This window comes from Sapajus apella, unplaced genomic scaffold, assembly GCF_009761245.1.
Source record: "Sapajus apella isolate SASKATOON/1434 unplaced genomic scaffold, GSC_monkey_1.0 scaffold2, whole genome shotgun sequence".
NCBI lineage: Eukaryota > Metazoa > Chordata > Mammalia > Primates > Cebidae > Sapajus > Sapajus apella.
The window spans coordinates 80,816,790-80,835,265 of NW_022436942.1; the positions used below are offsets into that span (position 1 = coordinate 80,816,790).

At 40.7% G+C, this 18,476-nt stretch overlaps 1 protein-coding gene across 2 annotated transcripts in view; it reads left to right on the forward strand.

Annotated features, from left to right (window-relative positions):
• Positions 1–18,476, forward strand: part of KNTC1 (kinetochore associated 1) — a 102,567-nt gene that overhangs the window by 30,421 nt on the left and 53,670 nt on the right. For both annotated transcript variants that reach the window (XM_032242737.1, XM_032242728.1), the window contains exons 19-31: positions 3,864–3,914; positions 4,843–4,904; positions 7,085–7,196; positions 8,681–8,824; positions 10,247–10,303; positions 10,396–10,497; positions 12,427–12,546; positions 12,632–12,775; positions 13,742–13,852; positions 15,039–15,142; positions 15,277–15,376; positions 16,031–16,165; positions 16,805–16,924. In XM_032242737.1, coding sequence (XP_032098628.1) covers positions 3,864–3,914; positions 4,843–4,904; positions 7,085–7,196; positions 8,681–8,824; positions 10,247–10,303; positions 10,396–10,497; positions 12,427–12,546; positions 12,632–12,775; positions 13,742–13,852; positions 15,039–15,142; positions 15,277–15,376; positions 16,031–16,165; positions 16,805–16,924 — 1,362 coding nt within the window. The remainder of the gene's footprint in view (positions 1–3,863; positions 3,915–4,842; positions 4,905–7,084; positions 7,197–8,680; positions 8,825–10,246; positions 10,304–10,395; positions 10,498–12,426; positions 12,547–12,631; positions 12,776–13,741; positions 13,853–15,038; positions 15,143–15,276; positions 15,377–16,030; positions 16,166–16,804; positions 16,925–18,476) is intronic.

The window sequence follows — 18,476 nt, forward strand, 5'->3', positions numbered from 1 at the left end:
AATTAAAAAGTTTAAATGGCCAGGTGCCGTGGGTCATGCCTATAATTTCAGTAGTTAGGGAGGCAGAGGTGGGCAGGTCACCTTAGGTCAGGAGTTCGAGACTAGTCTGTACAACATGGTGAAACCCCTTGTCTACTAAAAATATAAAAATTAGCAGGGTGTGGTGGTGTCCTCCTGTGATTCCAGCTACTCAGTAGCCTGTGGCAAGAGAATCTCTTGAACCTGGGAGGCAGAGATTGCCGTGAGCAGAAAATGTGCCACTGCACTCCAGCTTGGGTGAAAGAGAGAGACTCTGTATCAAAAAAAAAACAAAGAAAAAAAAGAGAACCTCTATGCCATTAATAGTCATTTCCCATTCCCACAGTCCCGCAGCTTCAGGAAACCACTAATTTACCTCCTGTCTCTCTAGATTTGCCTATTCTGGACAGTTCAAATAAATGGAGTCATATATGTGTCCTTGATGTCTGATTTCTTTCACTTAGTATAATATTTTCAGGGTTCATTCATGCTGTGGCATGTGTCAGTGCTATATTTCTTTTTATTGCCAAATAATATCCTATTTTATGGATATACCACATTTTGTTTCTCCATTTATCAATTGATGGACATTTGGGTTATTTCTACTTTTTCCCCCAATTTTGTTTTTATTTTGTTTAAAAAAAAATACATAACATGAAATTTACCATCTTAACCTTTAAAAAAAAGAAAAAATGAATAACTATATATATATATATATATATATAAAATTTTATTTTTGAGAGAGAGTCTCACACTGTTGCCCAGGCTGGAGTGCAGTGGCGTGATCTCTGCTCACTGCAGCCTCCACCTCCTGGGTTCAAGTGATTCTCCTGCCTCAGCCTCCCAAGTAGCTGAGTTTATAGGCACCTGCCACCACACCTGGTTAATTTTTGTATTTTAGTAGAGATGAGGTTTCACCATGTCAGTCAAGCTAGTCTCAAATTCCTGACTGCAAATGATCTTCCCGTCTCGGCCTCCCAACGTGCCATGATTATAGGCGTGAGCCACTGCATCCTGCCTATCTTAACCATTTTAAAATTTAGTGGTGTTAAATACATTTATAATCACATGCAACCATCATCCAACTCCCCAACTCTTTTCATCTTTATGAAACTGAAACTCTGCCCATTGAACACTGACTTCCCATTTCCCAGTCTCCCCAAGGCCCTGGCAAACCATTTGCTGTCTATGTATATAATTTTGACTATTATAAGTACTTTATATTATATGGAATTATACAGTACTTGTCTTTTGTAACTGGCTTATTTCACTTAGCATAATATCCTCTAGGTTCATTTATGTTGCAAATGACAGAATTTCTTTCCTTTTTGTTTATCCATGGTCCCTTACTCTGACCCTAACCCTGACTTCTTATTTCCACATTTTTGCTGCTGTGCATAATACTGCTATGAACATGGGTATACAGATGTCTATTCGAGTCCCTCTTTCAGTTATTTGGGGTATATACCCAGAAGTGGAAATGTTAGGTCATATCCTGATTCTCTTTTTTTGAGACAGAGTCTCACTGTCGCCCAGGCTAGAGTGCAGTGGCATGATCTTGGTTCGCTACAACCTCCGCCCCCCCAACCCACCACTCCCCAGCTCAAGTGATTCTCTCCCCTCAGCCTCCCAAGTAGCTGGGATTATAGATGTGTGCCACCACGCCCAGCTAATTTTTGCAGTTTTAGTGGAGACAGGGTTTCACCATGTTGGCCAGGCTGGTCTCGAACTCCTGACCTCAGGTGATCCGCCGCCCACCTTGGCTTCCCAAAGTGCTGAGATATCAGGCATGAGCCACCACATCGAGTCCTAATTCTCTCTTTAATTTTTTAAGGAACCATGTTAGTTTCCACAGTGACTGTGCCATTTCACATTTTCAGCCACAGTGCATGAATGTTCCAATTTCTCCACATCTTTGCTAATACTTTTTGTTTTTGAGACAAAGTTTTGCTCTGACCCAGGATGGAGTGCAATTGTAATGCATTGCAGCCTCAAACTCTTGGGCTCAAGCAATCCTCTTGCCTCAGACTCTCAAGTGTTGAGATATTGGGCCAAGTGCAGTGGCGGTAATCCCAGCACTAATGGATGTAAGGTGGGAGGGTAAGTTCTTTTTTGAGACGGAGTCTTGCTCTGTCACCTAGGTTGGAGTGCAGTGACGCAATTTCAGCTCACCGCAACCTCCACCTTCTGGGTTCAAGTGATTGTCCTGCCTCAGCCTCCCAAGTAGCTGGGACTACAAGTATGTGCCACCATGCCCAGCTAATTGTTTGTATTTTTAGTAGAGATAGGGTTTCACTATGTTGGCCAAGTTGGTCTCAAACTCCCGACCTTGTGATCTGCCCACTTCGGCCTCCCAAAGTGCTGGGATTACAGGCATGAGCCACCTCGCCTGGCTGGAGGGTAAGTTTTGATGCTGTTTGTGTATATTAGTTTGTCTTATGCCTAAGAAATAATTTTTTAAAAATGGATTATTTGCTGGGCACAGTGGCTTATGCCTGTAATCCCAGCACTTTGGGAGGCCCAGGCAAGCAGATCACTTGAGGTCAGGAGTTCGAGAACAGCCCGGCCAATATGGTGAAACCCCATCTCTACTAAAAATATGAAAAAAAATTAGCTGGACATGGTGGCGCATGCTTGTAATCCCAGCTACTTGGAAGGCTGAGGCAGGAGAATTGCTTGAACCCATGAGGCAGAGGTTGCAGTGAGTGGAGATTCTATCACTGCACTTCAGCCTGGATGACAGAGCAAGACCCTGTCTCAAAATAATAATAATAAAGATAAAATAAAAAATGGTTTCTTTTCCTGTCATAGACCCTTTTTTACATGCAGTTTTTGTGATTTCAAATAACGCCATTTTTGCAATGACCTATGAGTATTGTTGCTCTATTTTTATTTATTATTTTTTATTTGAGATGGAGTCTCATGTTGTACCCCATGCTGGAGTGCGGTGGCACCATTTCGGCTCACGGCAAGCTCAGCCTCCTGGGTTCCAGGGGTTCTCGTGCCTCAGCCTCCTTAGTAGCTGGGACTACAGGTGTGTGCCACCATGCCTGGCTAATTTTTTTGTATTTTAGTAGAGACAGGGTTTCACTGTGTTGCCCAGAGTAATCTCGAACTCCTGAGAACAGGCAATCCACTTGCCTCAGGCTCCCAAAGTGCTTGGATTACAGGCGTGAGCCACCGCCCCCAACCAAAAGCATTACTTTTTTTAAAAAGTCACTTCTTAGGCCGGGCGCGGTGGCTCAAGCCTGTAATCCCAGCACTTTGGGAGGCCGAGGCGGGTGGATCACGAGGTCAAGAGATCAAGACCATCCTGGTCAACATGGTGAAACCCCGTCTCTACTAAAACTACAAAAAATTAGCTGGGCATGGTGGCGCGTGCCTGTAATCCCAGCTACTCAGGAGGCCGAGGCAGGAGAATTGCCTGAACCCAGGAGGCGGAGGTTGCGGTGAGCCGAGATGGCGCCATTGCACTCCAGCCTGGGTAACAAGAGAGAAACTCCGTCTCAAAAAAAAAAAAAAAAAAAAAGTCACTTCTTTATACTTTAATATTCATTTCACACTTAAATGCAATTTGTTAAAATTTTTTTTTTTGTTTTTGTTGGGCGTGGTGGTGGGCGCCTGTAATCTCAGCTACTTGGGAGGCTGAGGCAGAGGAATCGCATGAACCCAGGTGGCAGAGGCTAAGGTGAGCCGAGATTGTACCATTGCACCCCAGCTTGGACAACTAGAGCGAAACTCTGTCTCAAAAAAAAAAATTTTTTTTTTATTCACAGAAAATCCATCTTTTAGGAAATAGCTAACATGGTAGATTTTCTTCTAACTGTATTTCTTATTATTCTTAGCTTTTGAAGAAAGAAAAAACCCTTCTCATTTATTCTGATGGCTTGAAAGAGGTAATTTCATTAGATGTATAGGTTAATATGTGGGTGAATATACCTTTATAATATGTTTTCTATTCAAGATAGGCCCATATTTTATCAAGAGCAAGTTATTTTAATACCTCAGCTTTCTTATCTGCAAAATCATAATAGGTACATACTTTATAAGGTCATTTTGGGATCAAAGGAAATAATTCCTATAAACTGTTGTGCATAGTACCTGGTACCTGCTAAACATTCAAATGAAGATAAACTGTGATGATGATTATGATGATGCCAAAATACATGTGTGCATGCATGTGTGCATATAGATATTTAAATTCTTAGTTCAAAGTAAATACTGTAATCCAGCTGGATTTGGCCATAAGAACTTAGAAATCAGTGAGAAAACTGATTTTAAAGAGTACCTATAGGCTGGGCTTGGTGGCTCACACCTGTAATCCCAGCATTTTGGGACGCCCAGGTGGGTGGATCACCTCAGGTCAGGAGTTTGAGAGCAGCCTGGCCAACATGGTGAAACCCTGTCTCTACCAAAAATACAAAAATTAGCTGGAGTGGTGGCAGGCGCCTGTCATCCCAGCTGCATGGTGGCTGAGGCAGGAGAATAACTTGAACTTGGGAGGCAGAAGTTGCAGTGAGTTGAGATTGCGCCACTGCACTCCAGCCTGGCTACAAGAGTGAAACTTTGTCTTAAAAAAAAAAAAACAGTACCTATAATTAATGTATGTGTGCCTTTATAATTGGATGTAATTGGAAATTTTAAATCTCTTGTTTTGTGTGTGTATGTGTATTAAATAAAGGAAGGCCTATGGGAATTGAGTTGTGATGTGAGATAAAATGTGAATGTGTATTTACATGTGAAACGTAATGATTAATTTTTAGTGTTTTTACATTTCAATATTATTGCATATAAATTCAGATTATTAAATTATTTTTTCTTCAGGTGCTAAGAGCTCATGCAAAACTGACTACCTTTTATGGAGCATTTGGACCAGAAAAATTCAGGTGTGTATATTCCCTGTTAAAATTTTTTTGGCCAGGAATGGTGTCTCACGCCTGTGATCCCAGCACTTTGGGAGCCAGAGGCGGGTGTATCACCTAGGTCAAGAGCTTGAGACCAGCCTGGCAACATGGCGATATTTCGTCTCTACTAAAATGCAAAAATGAGCCAGGTGTTGTGGTAAACACCTGTAATCTCAGCTACTAGGGACGCTGAGACAATAGAGTTGCTTTAACTGGGGAGGTGGAGGTTGCAATGAGCCGAGATCACACCACTGTACCCCAGCCTGGGTGACAGCACAAGACTTGATCTCAAAACAAACAAAAAATTTTTTTAGATTATAAGTTACATAGAAATTTTGAATGTCATAAAAGCTATAGCATTCCTCTTCATGATTTGTGTTTCTATTGGGGGGGTGTTGAGTGATGGGAAATACTGTCTTTCCAGCAACAAAACTGGCTGAACATCCTTGTTGTCATTCCTTTTTTTTTTTTTTTGAGACAGCGTCTTGCTCTGTTACCCAGGTTAGAGTACAGTGGCACAATAATAGCCCACGGCAGCCTCAACTTCTTAGGCTCAGTAAAAATCTAGCTATTCTGGATAAATCAAGTATTTGGTTCCTTATCTTCAAAGAAGTAAACTCTCTTAAAACCATTTCTGGCTGGTTGCAGTGGCTCACGCCTGTAATCCCAGTACTTTGGGAGGCTGAGGTGGGCAGATTACGAGTTTGAGACCAGCCTGGCCAACATAGTGACCCCCATTTCTACTAAAAATACAAAAATTATCGGGGCATGGTGGTGCGCACCTGCAGTCCCAGCTACTCGAGAGGCTGAGGCTAGAGAATGCTTGAACTTGGGTGGTGGAGGTTGCTGTGAGCTGAGATCGTGCCACTGCACTCCAGCCTGGGCAACAGAACAAGATTCTGTCTCAAAAAAAAAAATTCTGAGTCATGGCTGGGCGTGTAGCTCATGCCTGTAATCCAGCACTTTTGGAGGCCTAGGTGGGCGGATCACAAGGTCAGGAATTCGAGACCAGTTGTGGCCAACATGGTAAAACCCTGACTCTGCTAAAGATACAGAAATTTCCATGCACCTGTAATCTTAGCTATTCGGGGAAGGCTGAGGCAGGAGAATCACTTGAACCTGGGAGGCAGAGGTTGCAGTGAGCCAAGATCATGCCATTGCACTCCAACCTGGGGGACAGGGTGAGACTCTATCTTAAAGGAAAAAAAAAAGGAAAACCATTTCTAAGTTTCAAGATATCTAAGATTATATAGATTTATATGGATTCTGTAACTGACATTAGTATTTAACAGTAGTAATTTTGTCCTATATAATACAAAACATAGTTTATATTGCAAGACATTACAGAACAATTTCGTCTACAACAGCTATTCCAAGACACCCTGTAACGTGCAGCTCCCAGGTCATTCTGTGTGAGCGCAAGAAGCTGCTCCAAGGCAGCCCTAATTGTTTGTCTTTCTAGCAGTAAATTTACCCAGGACTCTTTTCACTAGGCCACCCTAGCAGTGAGAGAGGTAGATCTTCATATGTGTAAGTTCATCTTTTCCATCCTATTGATTAATAGACATAAAAATTGGATTTACTTATATTTTACTTAGTGAAAATCTCACCTCTTTAGAATGATCTGGCTCTTTTTGTAGTGCCAATCGTGGCTCATGCTTGTAATTCCAGCTACTTGGGAGGCTGAGGCATGAGAATTTCTCAAACCAATGAGATAAAGGTTGCAGTGAGCCGAGATTTACTCCACTTCACTATAGCCTGGGCCACAAAGTGAGACTTCATCTTAAAAAAAATAAAATACAATAAAAATGCCTGTAATCCCATCTATTCAGGAGGCTGAGATGGGAGGATTGCATGAACCCAGAAATTCAATTCCAGCCTGAGCAACAAAGCGAGATCACATCTTCAAAAAGCAAAAACAAGAATGAAAAATAATTATTTCTACATGTAGTGATTATCTGAGGAAGGCCCTACAAAAAGTTGCATTGCTCTGGGGAAGATGACAGGAGTTGTAGGGTCTAAGATAAGAAGGAAATGTACTCTGCACTGTTTTTAACTTTATGAAGAACAAAACTAATTAAAATGCATATAAAGATAAGCACTTAAAAGGTATAACCTTAATTTTTTTTTAACTAACTTTTTTCCCTTCTTTGTCTATTCAGTGGCAGTTCTTGGATTGAATTTCTAAATAATGAAGATGAACTTAAAGATATTTTTTTACAGCTAAGAGAAGGAAACCTTGTTTGTGCACAGTACCTTTGGCTTCGACATCGGGTAACATGTTTCACATTTTTTCCTTAACAGCTTTGTAGCTCCTGAGTTAGGTGATTGAATCAATGTTGGAAGCTAACAGAGCGCAAGTGTGACTGGGTGATGGGGTGTATTTTGATTGGTTGCTAAAATATGACTTGCTTTTGTTTGCGAAGGGCAAGGGGATAAAAAGGTCTTTGCCCATTGGCCAGGCACATTGGCTCACTCCTGTAATCCCAGCATTTTGGAAGGCCGAGGTAGGTGGATCACTTAAGGTCGGGAGTTTGAGACCAGCCTGGCCAACATGGTGAAACACTGTCTCTACCAAAAATACAAAAATTAGCTGGGCATGGTGGCATGTTCCTGTAGTCCCAGCTACTCGGGAGGCTGAGGCAGGAGAATTTCTTGAACCTGGGAAATGGAGGTTGCAGTGAGCCAAGATCATGCCATTGCACTCCAGCCTGGATAACAGAATGGCATTCTGTCTCAGAAAAAAGAAAAAAAAAGAGACTTTTCCCAGAGAAAATTGTCCTTTAATGATATTAAATCAGAAGAAGTACTATGTACTGTGAGGATACAGTATAACCTTATTTTATCCAATCATTAAGAGTCTAGATTCTTGGGAGCTAAATGATGAGAACACATGGACGCATAGAGGGAAATAGCACACACTGGTGTCTTTCTGAGAGTGGAGGGTGGGAACAGATAAAGGATCAGGAAAAATACCTAAATGGTTAATAGGCTTAATTGCTGGGTGATGAAATAATTTGTACAACACACTTTCTTGACACAAGTTCACCTACGTAACAAACCTACACTTATACCACAAACCTACACTTAACAGTGCTGAACTTCAAATAAAAGTTAACCAAAAAAGAGTCGTCTAACTCCTAATCTTAGCTCAAAAGGCAACATATTATTATGTGATTTATTGGTGGGCTTTTTTTTTTAAGATGGGGTTTCACCATGATGGCCAGGCTGGTCTTGTACGCCTGACCTCAGGTGATCCACCCACCTCGGCCTCCCAAGGTGTGAGCCTCTGCGCCCGGCCTATTAGTGGGCTTTCTAATGTAGCCCTGGTGGAGAAGATGTTGCTACTGCAGCTCAGATTGTAGGAAAAAATTTCCCCTCGAAATTGCTTGTCTTTATCCCTTTAAGGTTGGCCTAGAACATTAGATCCAAAAAGTCATAACTTGTCATGATGCCATTAATGGCCACATTGCTTGTTAGAATTCCTACTGTCATCTCCAGTTAAGTTTTCCTTAGAATACTCTCTTTGCTGGTTCCTCTGCAACTTGATACATTATTTGGCATTCAATGCCATGACATTTCATGCACTGCACAGCTCCCAACTAGAATCATTTGCATAGTGTAAGTCTCCTTTAGTGCTCTTTATTAAATCAGTAGGCTATTCCTTAAAATCACTTCCTAAAATGTCTTTGTCAAACATTTGGGAGGCTTCTGGTTTAAATTTGTCTGATATTAATTTCTCACTCCTTACAACTTAGGCAAACTTTGAAAGCAGATTTGATGTGAAAATGCTGGAGAGCTTGCTTAACTCAATTTCTGCACCAGTCTCTTTGCAAAAGCTGTGCCCATGGTTTAAAAATGATGTGATTCCATTTGTAAGAAGGACTGTGCCTGAAGGACAGGTGAGTTGTCTTAATTATTTCCACTCTTGAGGACTTTATTTCATATTTTACATTAGGTCATTGAAGATTAAGTCACATTAACACCAGCTAGTTGAACAGTTAGTTAACTAACACCAGTGTTAATTAAATTGTCTCTTAAAAGACAATTATAGTGGTTCAGAATGAGATTCTGTCATTTGCAACAACGTGGATGGAACTGGAGATTATTATGTTAAGTGAAATAAGCCAGGCACAGAAAGACAAACATTGTATGTTCTCACTTATTTGTGGGATCTAAAAATCAAAACAGTTGAACTCATGGACATAGAGAGTAGAAGGATGGTTACCAGAGGCTTGGAAGGGTTGCAGGGTGATCAGGGAGAAGTGGGTATGGTTAATGGCTATAAAAGAAATATTTAGAAAGAATGAAGCTGGGTGTGGTGGCTCATACCTGTAATCCCATCACTTTGGGAGGCTGAGGTGGGTGGATCACCTGAGGTCAGGAGTTTGAAACCAACCTGACCAACATAGTGAAACCCTGTCTCTACTAAAAATACGAAAATTAGCCGGGTGTGGTGGCATGCACCTGTAATCCCAGCTACTTGGGAGTCTGAGGCAGGAGAATTGCTTGAACCCAGGAGGTTGCAGTGAGCTGAGATTGAGCCATTGTACTCCAGAAGGAGCACAAGTGAAACTCTGTATCTTAAAAAAAAAAAAAAAAAAAAAAAAAAAAAAAAGAATGAATAAGACATGCTCTTTGATTGCACAATAGAGTGACTATAGTCAATAATAACTTAATTCTACATTTATTGCTTATAGCCATTACTGGAAAAGGAAAAAAAAATTCTACATTTAAAAATAACTAAAAGAGGCTAGGCGCAGTGGCTCATGCCTGTAATCCTAGCACTTTGGGAGGCTGAGGCAGGTGGATCACGAGGTCAGGAGTTCGAGACCAGCCCGGCCAATGTGGTGAAACCTTGTCTCTAATAAAAATACAAAAATTATCCGGGAATGGTGGCAAGCACCTGTAGTCCCAGCTACTGGGGAGGCTGAGGCAGAAGAATCACTTGAACCTGGGAGGGGGAAGATGCAGTGAGCCAAGATTGAACCACTGCACTCCAGCCTGAGAGACAGAGGAAGACTCCGTTTCAAAAAAAAAAAAAACTAAAAGAGTGTAATTGGATTGTTTGTAACACAAAGGGAATGGATACCCTATTCTCCATGATGTGATTATTTCACATATCATGCCTGTATTAACACATCTCATATACTCCACAAGTATGTACACCTGCTGTGTACCCACAAAAAAAAAAAAAAGACAATTATAGATAAGACAATTATGGACAAAATAAATTTCTAAAGGAATAAAAAAAAATCATGGAGGTTTTTAGTTACATCAGTGATTATCCATTAAGAATTTTGTTTTTAAATAATCTGTTTCAGATAATTCTTGCAAAATGGTTGGAACAAGCAGCCAGGAACCTTGAATTAACTGATAAGGTAATGCTGATTTAATTAACAGTAAAAAGGCATTTTTCACACTTCCAACAGCATAAAACATTGTTTTGAACTGCCTGTAATATTTTTTAAAGGCAAATTGGCCAGAAAATGGACTTCAGTTGGCAGAGCTATTTTTCACAGCAGAAAAACCAGATGAGTTGGGATTGGCATCTTCTTGGCGGTGGATTTCCTTGGTATGTTGTGGAAAACAGATTTTTAGTAATCAAACAGTCAATTTACCTGACAGCGTTTGTCTGCATGTAGGTGAAGTATCTGGAAATAAATATATCATCTTCTTAAACTTTCTGTTTTTTTGTTCCTTTGTTTTGTGCCTTTCAAATCCACATGAAAGAAAATTGTTTTTTTTTTTTCCTTTCTGATATTTGTGTTACAACTTCAACCTATTTTATTTATTTATTTTTGAAACAAGGCCTCACTCTGTTGTCCAGGCTGGAATGTAGTGGTGCGACATTCCAGCTCACTGCACCCTCAACTTCCTGGGCTCAAGTGATCTTCCCACCTCAGCCTCCTAAGTAGCTGGGACTACCTGTGCGCATCACTACGCCTGACTGATTTGTGTGTTTTTCGTAAAGACAAGGTTTTGCCATGTTGCTAAGGCTGGTCTTGAACTCCCGGGCTAAGCGATCCACCCACCTGGGCCTCCCAAAGTGCTGGAATTATAGGTGTGAGCTATGGTGCCCAGCCCCCTCAACCCATTTTTTGTTTGGTTGTTTGAGATGGAGTCTCACCCTGTCGCCCAGGCTGGAGCACAGTGGTGCAATCTCAGCTCACTGCAACCACCACTTCCTGGGTTCAAACAAGTCTGTCTCAGCCTCCCACGTAGCTGGGACTACAGGTACCCGCCACCACTTCTGACAAATTTTTTTGGAGTTTTAGTAGAGCCAGGGTTTTAACAAGTTGGTCAGACTGTTCTTCAAACTCCTGACCTCAAATTATTCACCCTCCTGGGTCTCAAAAAGTGCTGGGATTATAGGTATGAGCCAATGTGTCTGGCCCCCCTCAACCTATTTTAATGAGCACTTTTTCTATGTTGAACCAACCAGAAGGGGAACTATATAAATATTCTGCTAAGTGGTATAATTGGGATTTTTCTGCCTTAGCAGCTTTTGACAGTCCTTTGAAAAATAAATCTTGGCTTGGCACTGTGTCTCATGCCTGTAATCCCAGCACTTTGGGGGGCCAAGGCGGGTGGATCATTTGAGGTCAAGAGTTCAAGACCAGCCTGATCAACATGGTGAAACCCTGTCTCTGGTAAAAATACAAAAAAAAAAAAAAAGGCATGGTGGTAGGTGCCTGTAGTCCCAGTTATTTGAGAGCCTGTAGCAAAAGAATTGCTTGAACCTGGTAGGCAGAGGTTTCAGTGAGCCGAGCATGACTCCATCTCCAAAAAAAAAGAAAAAAATTAATCTTTTCTTTTTTGAGACAGTCTTGCTCTGTTGCCCAGGCTGGTGTACAGTGGCACGATCTTGGCTCACTGCAACCTCCCACTCCTGGGTTCAAGCAATTCTCCTGCCCCAGCCTCCCAAGTAGCTGGGATTACAGGTGTGTGCCACTACATCTGGATAATTTTTGTGTTTTTAGTAGAGACAGGATTTCACCATGTTCGTCAGACTGGTCTTGCACTCCTGACCTCAGGTGATCTGCCCTCTTCGGCCTCCCAAAGTGTTAGGATTACAAGCTTGAGCCACCTAACCTGGCCTAGTATTAGTTTTCAAAGGTTGTATCTATCAAGTCAACTTTTCTATATATGAGCTTTTTCCTCTTGCTGTAAAACATTGTTTTTATCTGTTCCCTGTTGGTTAACTTTTATCAATATTGAAGGTTGTGTTCCTCGTATGTAATTTTAGGAAATGTTATACCTTTATATCTGGTTGTGATATATAATCTCTATAGATAGATGGAATACTGGGTGCTAGCCAAATGATGCTGTGTACTGTATATACTTGGATTCTGAAAAATCCAAGTATACACAGTAAAGTTGCAGATTTCCTCTTGTGTACATAACCAGGGTCATTTCTTATTTTATCTGAAAGAATCCTGATTCCATTTCCCTCTCAAACTTTTCTTTTATATCCGTAACAACTTTAACACTTTTGTTTTAGAAGGATTATCAGAACACAGAGGAAGTATGTCAGCTAAGGTCTTTGGTAAATAACTTGCGAGAGTTGATCACCTTGCATAGGAAATACAACTGCAAATTAGCCCTGTCTGATTTTGAGAAGGTAAAGTCCAAGGTCATAATAATTATTTTGTATATCAAATTATGGGTAGAGTCTGTGTTTATGCCATCTTTCTTTTGGCATCCAGGAAAATACAACCAGCATAGTGTTCCGAATGTTTGATAAAGTGCTGGCCCCAGAGCTTATTCCCTCCGTCCTAGAGAAGTTTATAAGAGTTTACATGAGGGAACATGACTTGCAGGAGGAGGAGCTTCTCTTGCTGTACATAGAGGTAACTTTTCCTTTAGATCTAGTCTTACTTCTTGGATCTATGCGGTGTAGCACTGTAGTAAATATTTAACTTTAAGGAATGTCATATGCTTTATTAGTCGGACTCATGCAACATATTGAATTGGTTAAGAATGTGGGTTAATTGTGCTACTAACTCTCTTGAGCAAAAAGTGATATATTAGGACTGTAAACTCAGAAAACTGAGACAGGTCTCAGTTAATTTAGAAAGTTTATTTTGCCGAGGTTGAGGACGCACCCATGACACAGCCTCAAGAAGTCTTGATGACATGTGCCCAAGGTGGTTTGGGCACAGCTTGGTTTTATACATTTTAGGGAGACATGAGACATCGATCAGCAAATGTAAGAAGTACATTGGTTTGGTCTGGAAAGGTGGGGCAACTTGAAGCAAAGGCAGGAAGACTCCAAGGTGGGGGAGCTTCCAGGTCACAGATAGGTGATACACAAACGGTTACATTCTTTTGAGTTTCTGATTAGCCTTTCCAAAGAAGGCAGTCAGATACACAGCTATCTCAGTGAACAGAGGGGTAACATTGATAGAATGAGAGGCAGATTTGCCCTAAGCAGTTTCCAGCCGAAGTTTTCCTTAGTGATTTTGGGGGCCCAAGATATTTTCCTTTCACAGTACTTTCTTCAAAGGGCTATTTTGAGATCATAGCAGCACAAGCTCAGTAAATATTAGCAGTTATTTCTTGTCAACATTATTAATGTGCTACAATAATCTTATTTGTAGATTCTTCAAGAGTGTTTCATTCTTAAATTTTCTGTACCATATAAAACTAAAGGCTAATGTTTTGGTAGTTTTATATTTTTAGGCCATTGTTCAACATTCATGACTAATTTGAATTTTAGGTTTTTTTTTTAAAACTCATCTATCAAGACCATATATCTGTATCTAGCTGTATGTGGCATGAATTTTTAAAAAACATATGTGTTTATCCCTTTTTAGGATTTACTGAAGAGATGCAGCTCAAAGTCCATATCAAAGTCCACATCACTTTTTGAAACAGCATGGGAAGCAAAGGCCATGGCAGTAATAGGGTGTTTATCTGACACTGACGTAAGTAAATAGTGACCGTATGCATTTTGCTTTTGAGCATTAGATCTTTTCTGAAAGCTTTTTTCTCTTCATAAAACTGACACATATTTGTTTTTGTTTGAGATGGGGTCTGGCTCTGTTGCCCAGGCTGGAGTATAGTGACATGGTCATGGCTCACTGCAGCCTCAACCTCCCTGGCTGAAGGGATCCTCCCACCTCAGCCTTCTGAGTAGTTGGGACCATAGGCACGTGCCACTACGACTGGCTAATTTTTGTATTTTTTGTAGAGACAGGGTTTCCCCATGTTTCCCATGCTGATCTCGAACGCCTGGGCTCAAGTGATCTTGCCCTCTTTGTCCTCCTAAAGCATCTGTTTTCTTTAATTTCAGAAAATAAAAAGTGATTGTTTTCTCATTTCCACCCCTAGGAGAACCTCCATGCATACCTTTTCAGGCTTTTCTGTGGTTATGCAAACATGGAGACTTGACTTTTCTTTTTCAGTTATTCCCTGCAATATGAGACATTTTTAAATATGTTGTAATGTGCCTTTATTTTAACTTGGCACTGTTATTAGTTACCACTATAAAATATAAATAAAATAATGAAAACTGCTTTTAAACCAGAGACTGAGGCTGGACACAATGGCTTATGCCTGTAATCCCAGCACTTTTGGAAGCCAAGGCTGACAGATCGCCTGAGCATAGGAGTTTGGGACCTGCCTGGGCAACATGGCAAAACCCTCTCTTTACAAAAAAATACAAAAATTAGCTGGGTGTGTTGGTGCACACTGGTAGCCCTAGCTACTTGGGAGGCTGAGGTGGGAGGATCACCTGAGTTCATTAAGTTGAGGCTCTACTGAGCCATAATTGCACCACTGCACTCCAGCCTGGGCAATGGGAATACAACGCTGCGTCAAAAAAAAAAAAAAAAAAAAAAAAATCCCAGACATTGTCAAGACCCTAGAAAGCAATCAAGCTGCATTCTTAGCTTACGGTAGGCAAAATACTCTTCTGAATTTTTCTAAATAGTCAAATTGTTCTCTGTATGTGAAAACTGAAAAACTATATGGTTTTCCAGTGAGTGGATGAAATATTTTCAAACTACCATGTGGTTGATGTAAGAGCTCTGCTCATTAACCTGTGCTGTTCACTTACATGCATCGTAAACCTGAGGGCTGTTTCTTGTCCATGCGTGCATCTCTTTGTAGCTCATATTTGATGCAGTGCTCAAGATCATGTATGCAGCAGTGGTTCCTTGGAGTGCAGCTGTGGAGCAGCTGGTGAAGCAGCACCTCGAAATGGACCATCCCAAGTAAGATTACAGTCTACCAAACAAATGATTTTGTGCTTTGGAGAAACGTGTTTTGAGTTGACATTCATTTATGTTCTTATATTGTTTACTGTGTCCCTTACGATCCATGTTAATATCGATAAATTTGCTTTCAGAGTCAAGTTATTACAGGAAAGTTACACGCTAATGGAGATGAAAAAACTTTTACGAGGCTATGGAATAAGAGAGGTGAATCTCTTAAACAAGGAAATAATGGTAAGTACACTCTTTGAAGAGTTTTTTTTCTCTTTCCTTTCATTTCTAGGGCAACATGGGAAATTTAAGGAGGATTTTATATTCTAGGAGGCTAATAGAGCCAGGTTTTTTCACTACATTACTTTTGTTAGATATAATATTAAAAAGTGTTCAGTTATTTATGAGAGTATTAAAGACACCAAATAGTAAAATGAAGAAGCTAAAGAAGAAAGAAGACAGGACTGTGGAATTATCAGAATATAAATCATGTTTTAATCTTGAATACAATTTAGTTTTTTGCTGCCCCCTTTTTTTTTTTTGACACAGAATCTCACTCTGTCGCCAGGCTGGAGTGCAGTGGCGCGATCTCAGCTCACTCAACTTGCCTTAGCCTCCTGAGTAGCTGGAACTACAGGCACATGCCACCACACCCAGCTAATTTTTGTGTTTTAACAGAGACAGGGTTTCGCCATGTTGGCCAGGATGGTCTCGATCTCTTGACCTTGTGATTCACCTGTGTCAGACTCCCAGAGTGTTGGGATTATAGGCAGGACCCACTGTGCTTGACCTGCTGCAATATTTTAATTTTTTGGCCACTTTGCTCTTACAGGCAAATGATTTCTTGGTTCTCTGTGAGTATTCATAACAAAGAAATGTGCATATTGTCTGTTTCAGGGGGTGGTTAGATATATTCTCAAACAAGATGTCCCATCTTCTTTAGAAGATGCTTTAAAGGTGGCCCAAGCGTTTATGTTGTCTGATGATGAGATCTACAGTCTAAGAATTATTGACCTGATTGATAGAGAACAGGTTTGTAAGTTTTATGTTGTCATTTCATACGGCTTCTTTGTTTGTTTGTTTGTTTGTTTGTTTGTTTGTTTGAGACAGGGTCCCACTTCATTTCCCAGACTGGAGTGCGGTAGCCGGGTTTCACCATGTTGGCCAGGCTAGTCTCAAACTCCCGACCTCAAGTAGTCTGCCTGCCTCAGCCTCCCAAAGTGCTGGGATTACCGGTGTAAGCTGCTGTGCCCAGCCTATTGTGTTTTTAAGTGTCATTATTTTTATATAATTCTATAATCATAGTAATGCCTAGGAATTAAATCTTCAGTACTTAGGATCATATTTTATATTTTAAATTTATTTGATTGTTTGCTGTCATTAAAAATGGATTTTCAGCGGCAGGATGGTTAGCTGATGCATGCAGGGCTTAAAACGTGGTTGACAGGTTAATGGGTGCAGCAAATCATGGCACATGTAACAAGCCTGCACGTTCTGCACATGTATCCCAGAACTTAAATAAAAATGGATTTTCAGATTATTAAACATTGAACCATAGTCTATTTTTCCAAATGATGTATTTTCATCTTTAAGTAGAAAGGAAAGAAGGAAGTCCACATTGTCCTTTGCAAAGACCAGCTGTTTTTTCTTTCTTTCAAACCCTTTTTATAGGGTGAAGACTGTCTCCTTCTGTTGAAGTCTTTGCCTCCTGCTGAAGCTGAGAAAACTGCGGAAAGAGTCATCATATGGGCACGATTGGCGTTACAAGAAGAGCCAGATCATTCTAAAGAGGTGGGATTTTCATTAAGTAAAATATAAGTAAATCCAATTTTTATGACTATTAATAGGATAGAGGCTGGGCGCGGTGGCTCACGCCTGTAATCCCAGCACTTTGGGAGGCTGAGGCAGGTGGATCACGAGGTCAAGAGATTGAGACCATCCTGGTCAACATGGTGAAACCCCATCTCTACTAAAAATACAAAAAATGAGCTGGGCATGGGGGCGCATGCCTGTAATCCCAGCTACTCAGGAGGCTGAGGCAGGAGAATTGCCTGAACCCAGGAGGCGGAGGTTGCGGTGAGCCGAGATCGCGCCATTGCACTCCAGCCTGGGTAACAAGAGCGAAACTCCGTCTCAAAAAAAAAAAAAAAAAAAGGATAGAAAAGATGGACTTACACATGGGAAGATCTTCCATTCTCACTGCAAGGGTGGCCTTGTATTAAATTCCTGCGTAAATTTACTACTAGGAAATAAACAATTGTGGCTGCCTTGGAATGGCTCCTTGAGCCCGCACAGAATGACCTGGGAGCTGCAGGTTGGAGGGTGTCTTAAAGTAGCTGTTGTACGTGAAAGGTTTCTATAATGCCTTGCAATATAAACAATATTTTTTGTTATATAGGACATAATTGTTATCAAATCGTAATATCAGCTAAAGAACCTATATAAAGCTGTGTAATCTTAGAACATTGAAACTTAGAAATGGTTTTAAGAGAGTTTATTTCTTTGCAGATAGGGAACCAAATACTTGATTTTTCCAGGATAGTTGAATTTTTACTGATTTTTAATTTTTCTCCTTTTTTAGTATTATATATAGGAGATGAGATGTTGATATGTTGCCCAGACTGGTCTCGAACTCCTGAGTTTAAGTTCTCTCCTAGTCTTAGCCTCCCAAGAGCTGGGATTACAGGCATGCACCCACCATGCCCAGTAGTTAGGTTTTCTTTTTTTTTCTTTTTTGAGACGGAGTCTTGCTATGTCGCTCAGGCTAGAGTGCAGTGGCTCGATCTTGGCTCACTGCAACCGATGCCTTCTGGGTTGAAGCAATTCTCCTGCCTCACAGGCGTGCACCAACACACCTGGCAAATTTATGTATTTTTAGTAGAGATGGGGGTTTTACCATGTTGGGCAGGCTGGTCTCAAACTCTTGACCTCGAGTGATCCCCCCTCCTTGGCCTTCCAAAATGCTGGGATTACAGGCGTGAGCCACCATACCTGGCCAATCGTTGGATTTTTAAACCCCTAAGGATAGATGCTTCCCAACTTCACTCAGTCTATTTCAATAATGTTTTTGCCTTTTGGAAAATGTTGTTTTTAAACACCTAATATTTACTATGCAATAGGTGTTAGGTTAAATACTTTATCTACTTCATGTTCATAACAAAGCTGTAAAGTAGTTCCTACTGTTGTCTCCTTATATACTAAGTTCAAAAACTAAAATATTAAGGTAAATGCCGTCTTCCCAAGGTTGTTAGAAAGGAGCAGAACCTCAGCTCAAACTGTCTAATGCTGTAGTCTGTATTCTTAACTACCAGCTTGAACTGCTCCCGTTATGAAAATATTTGAA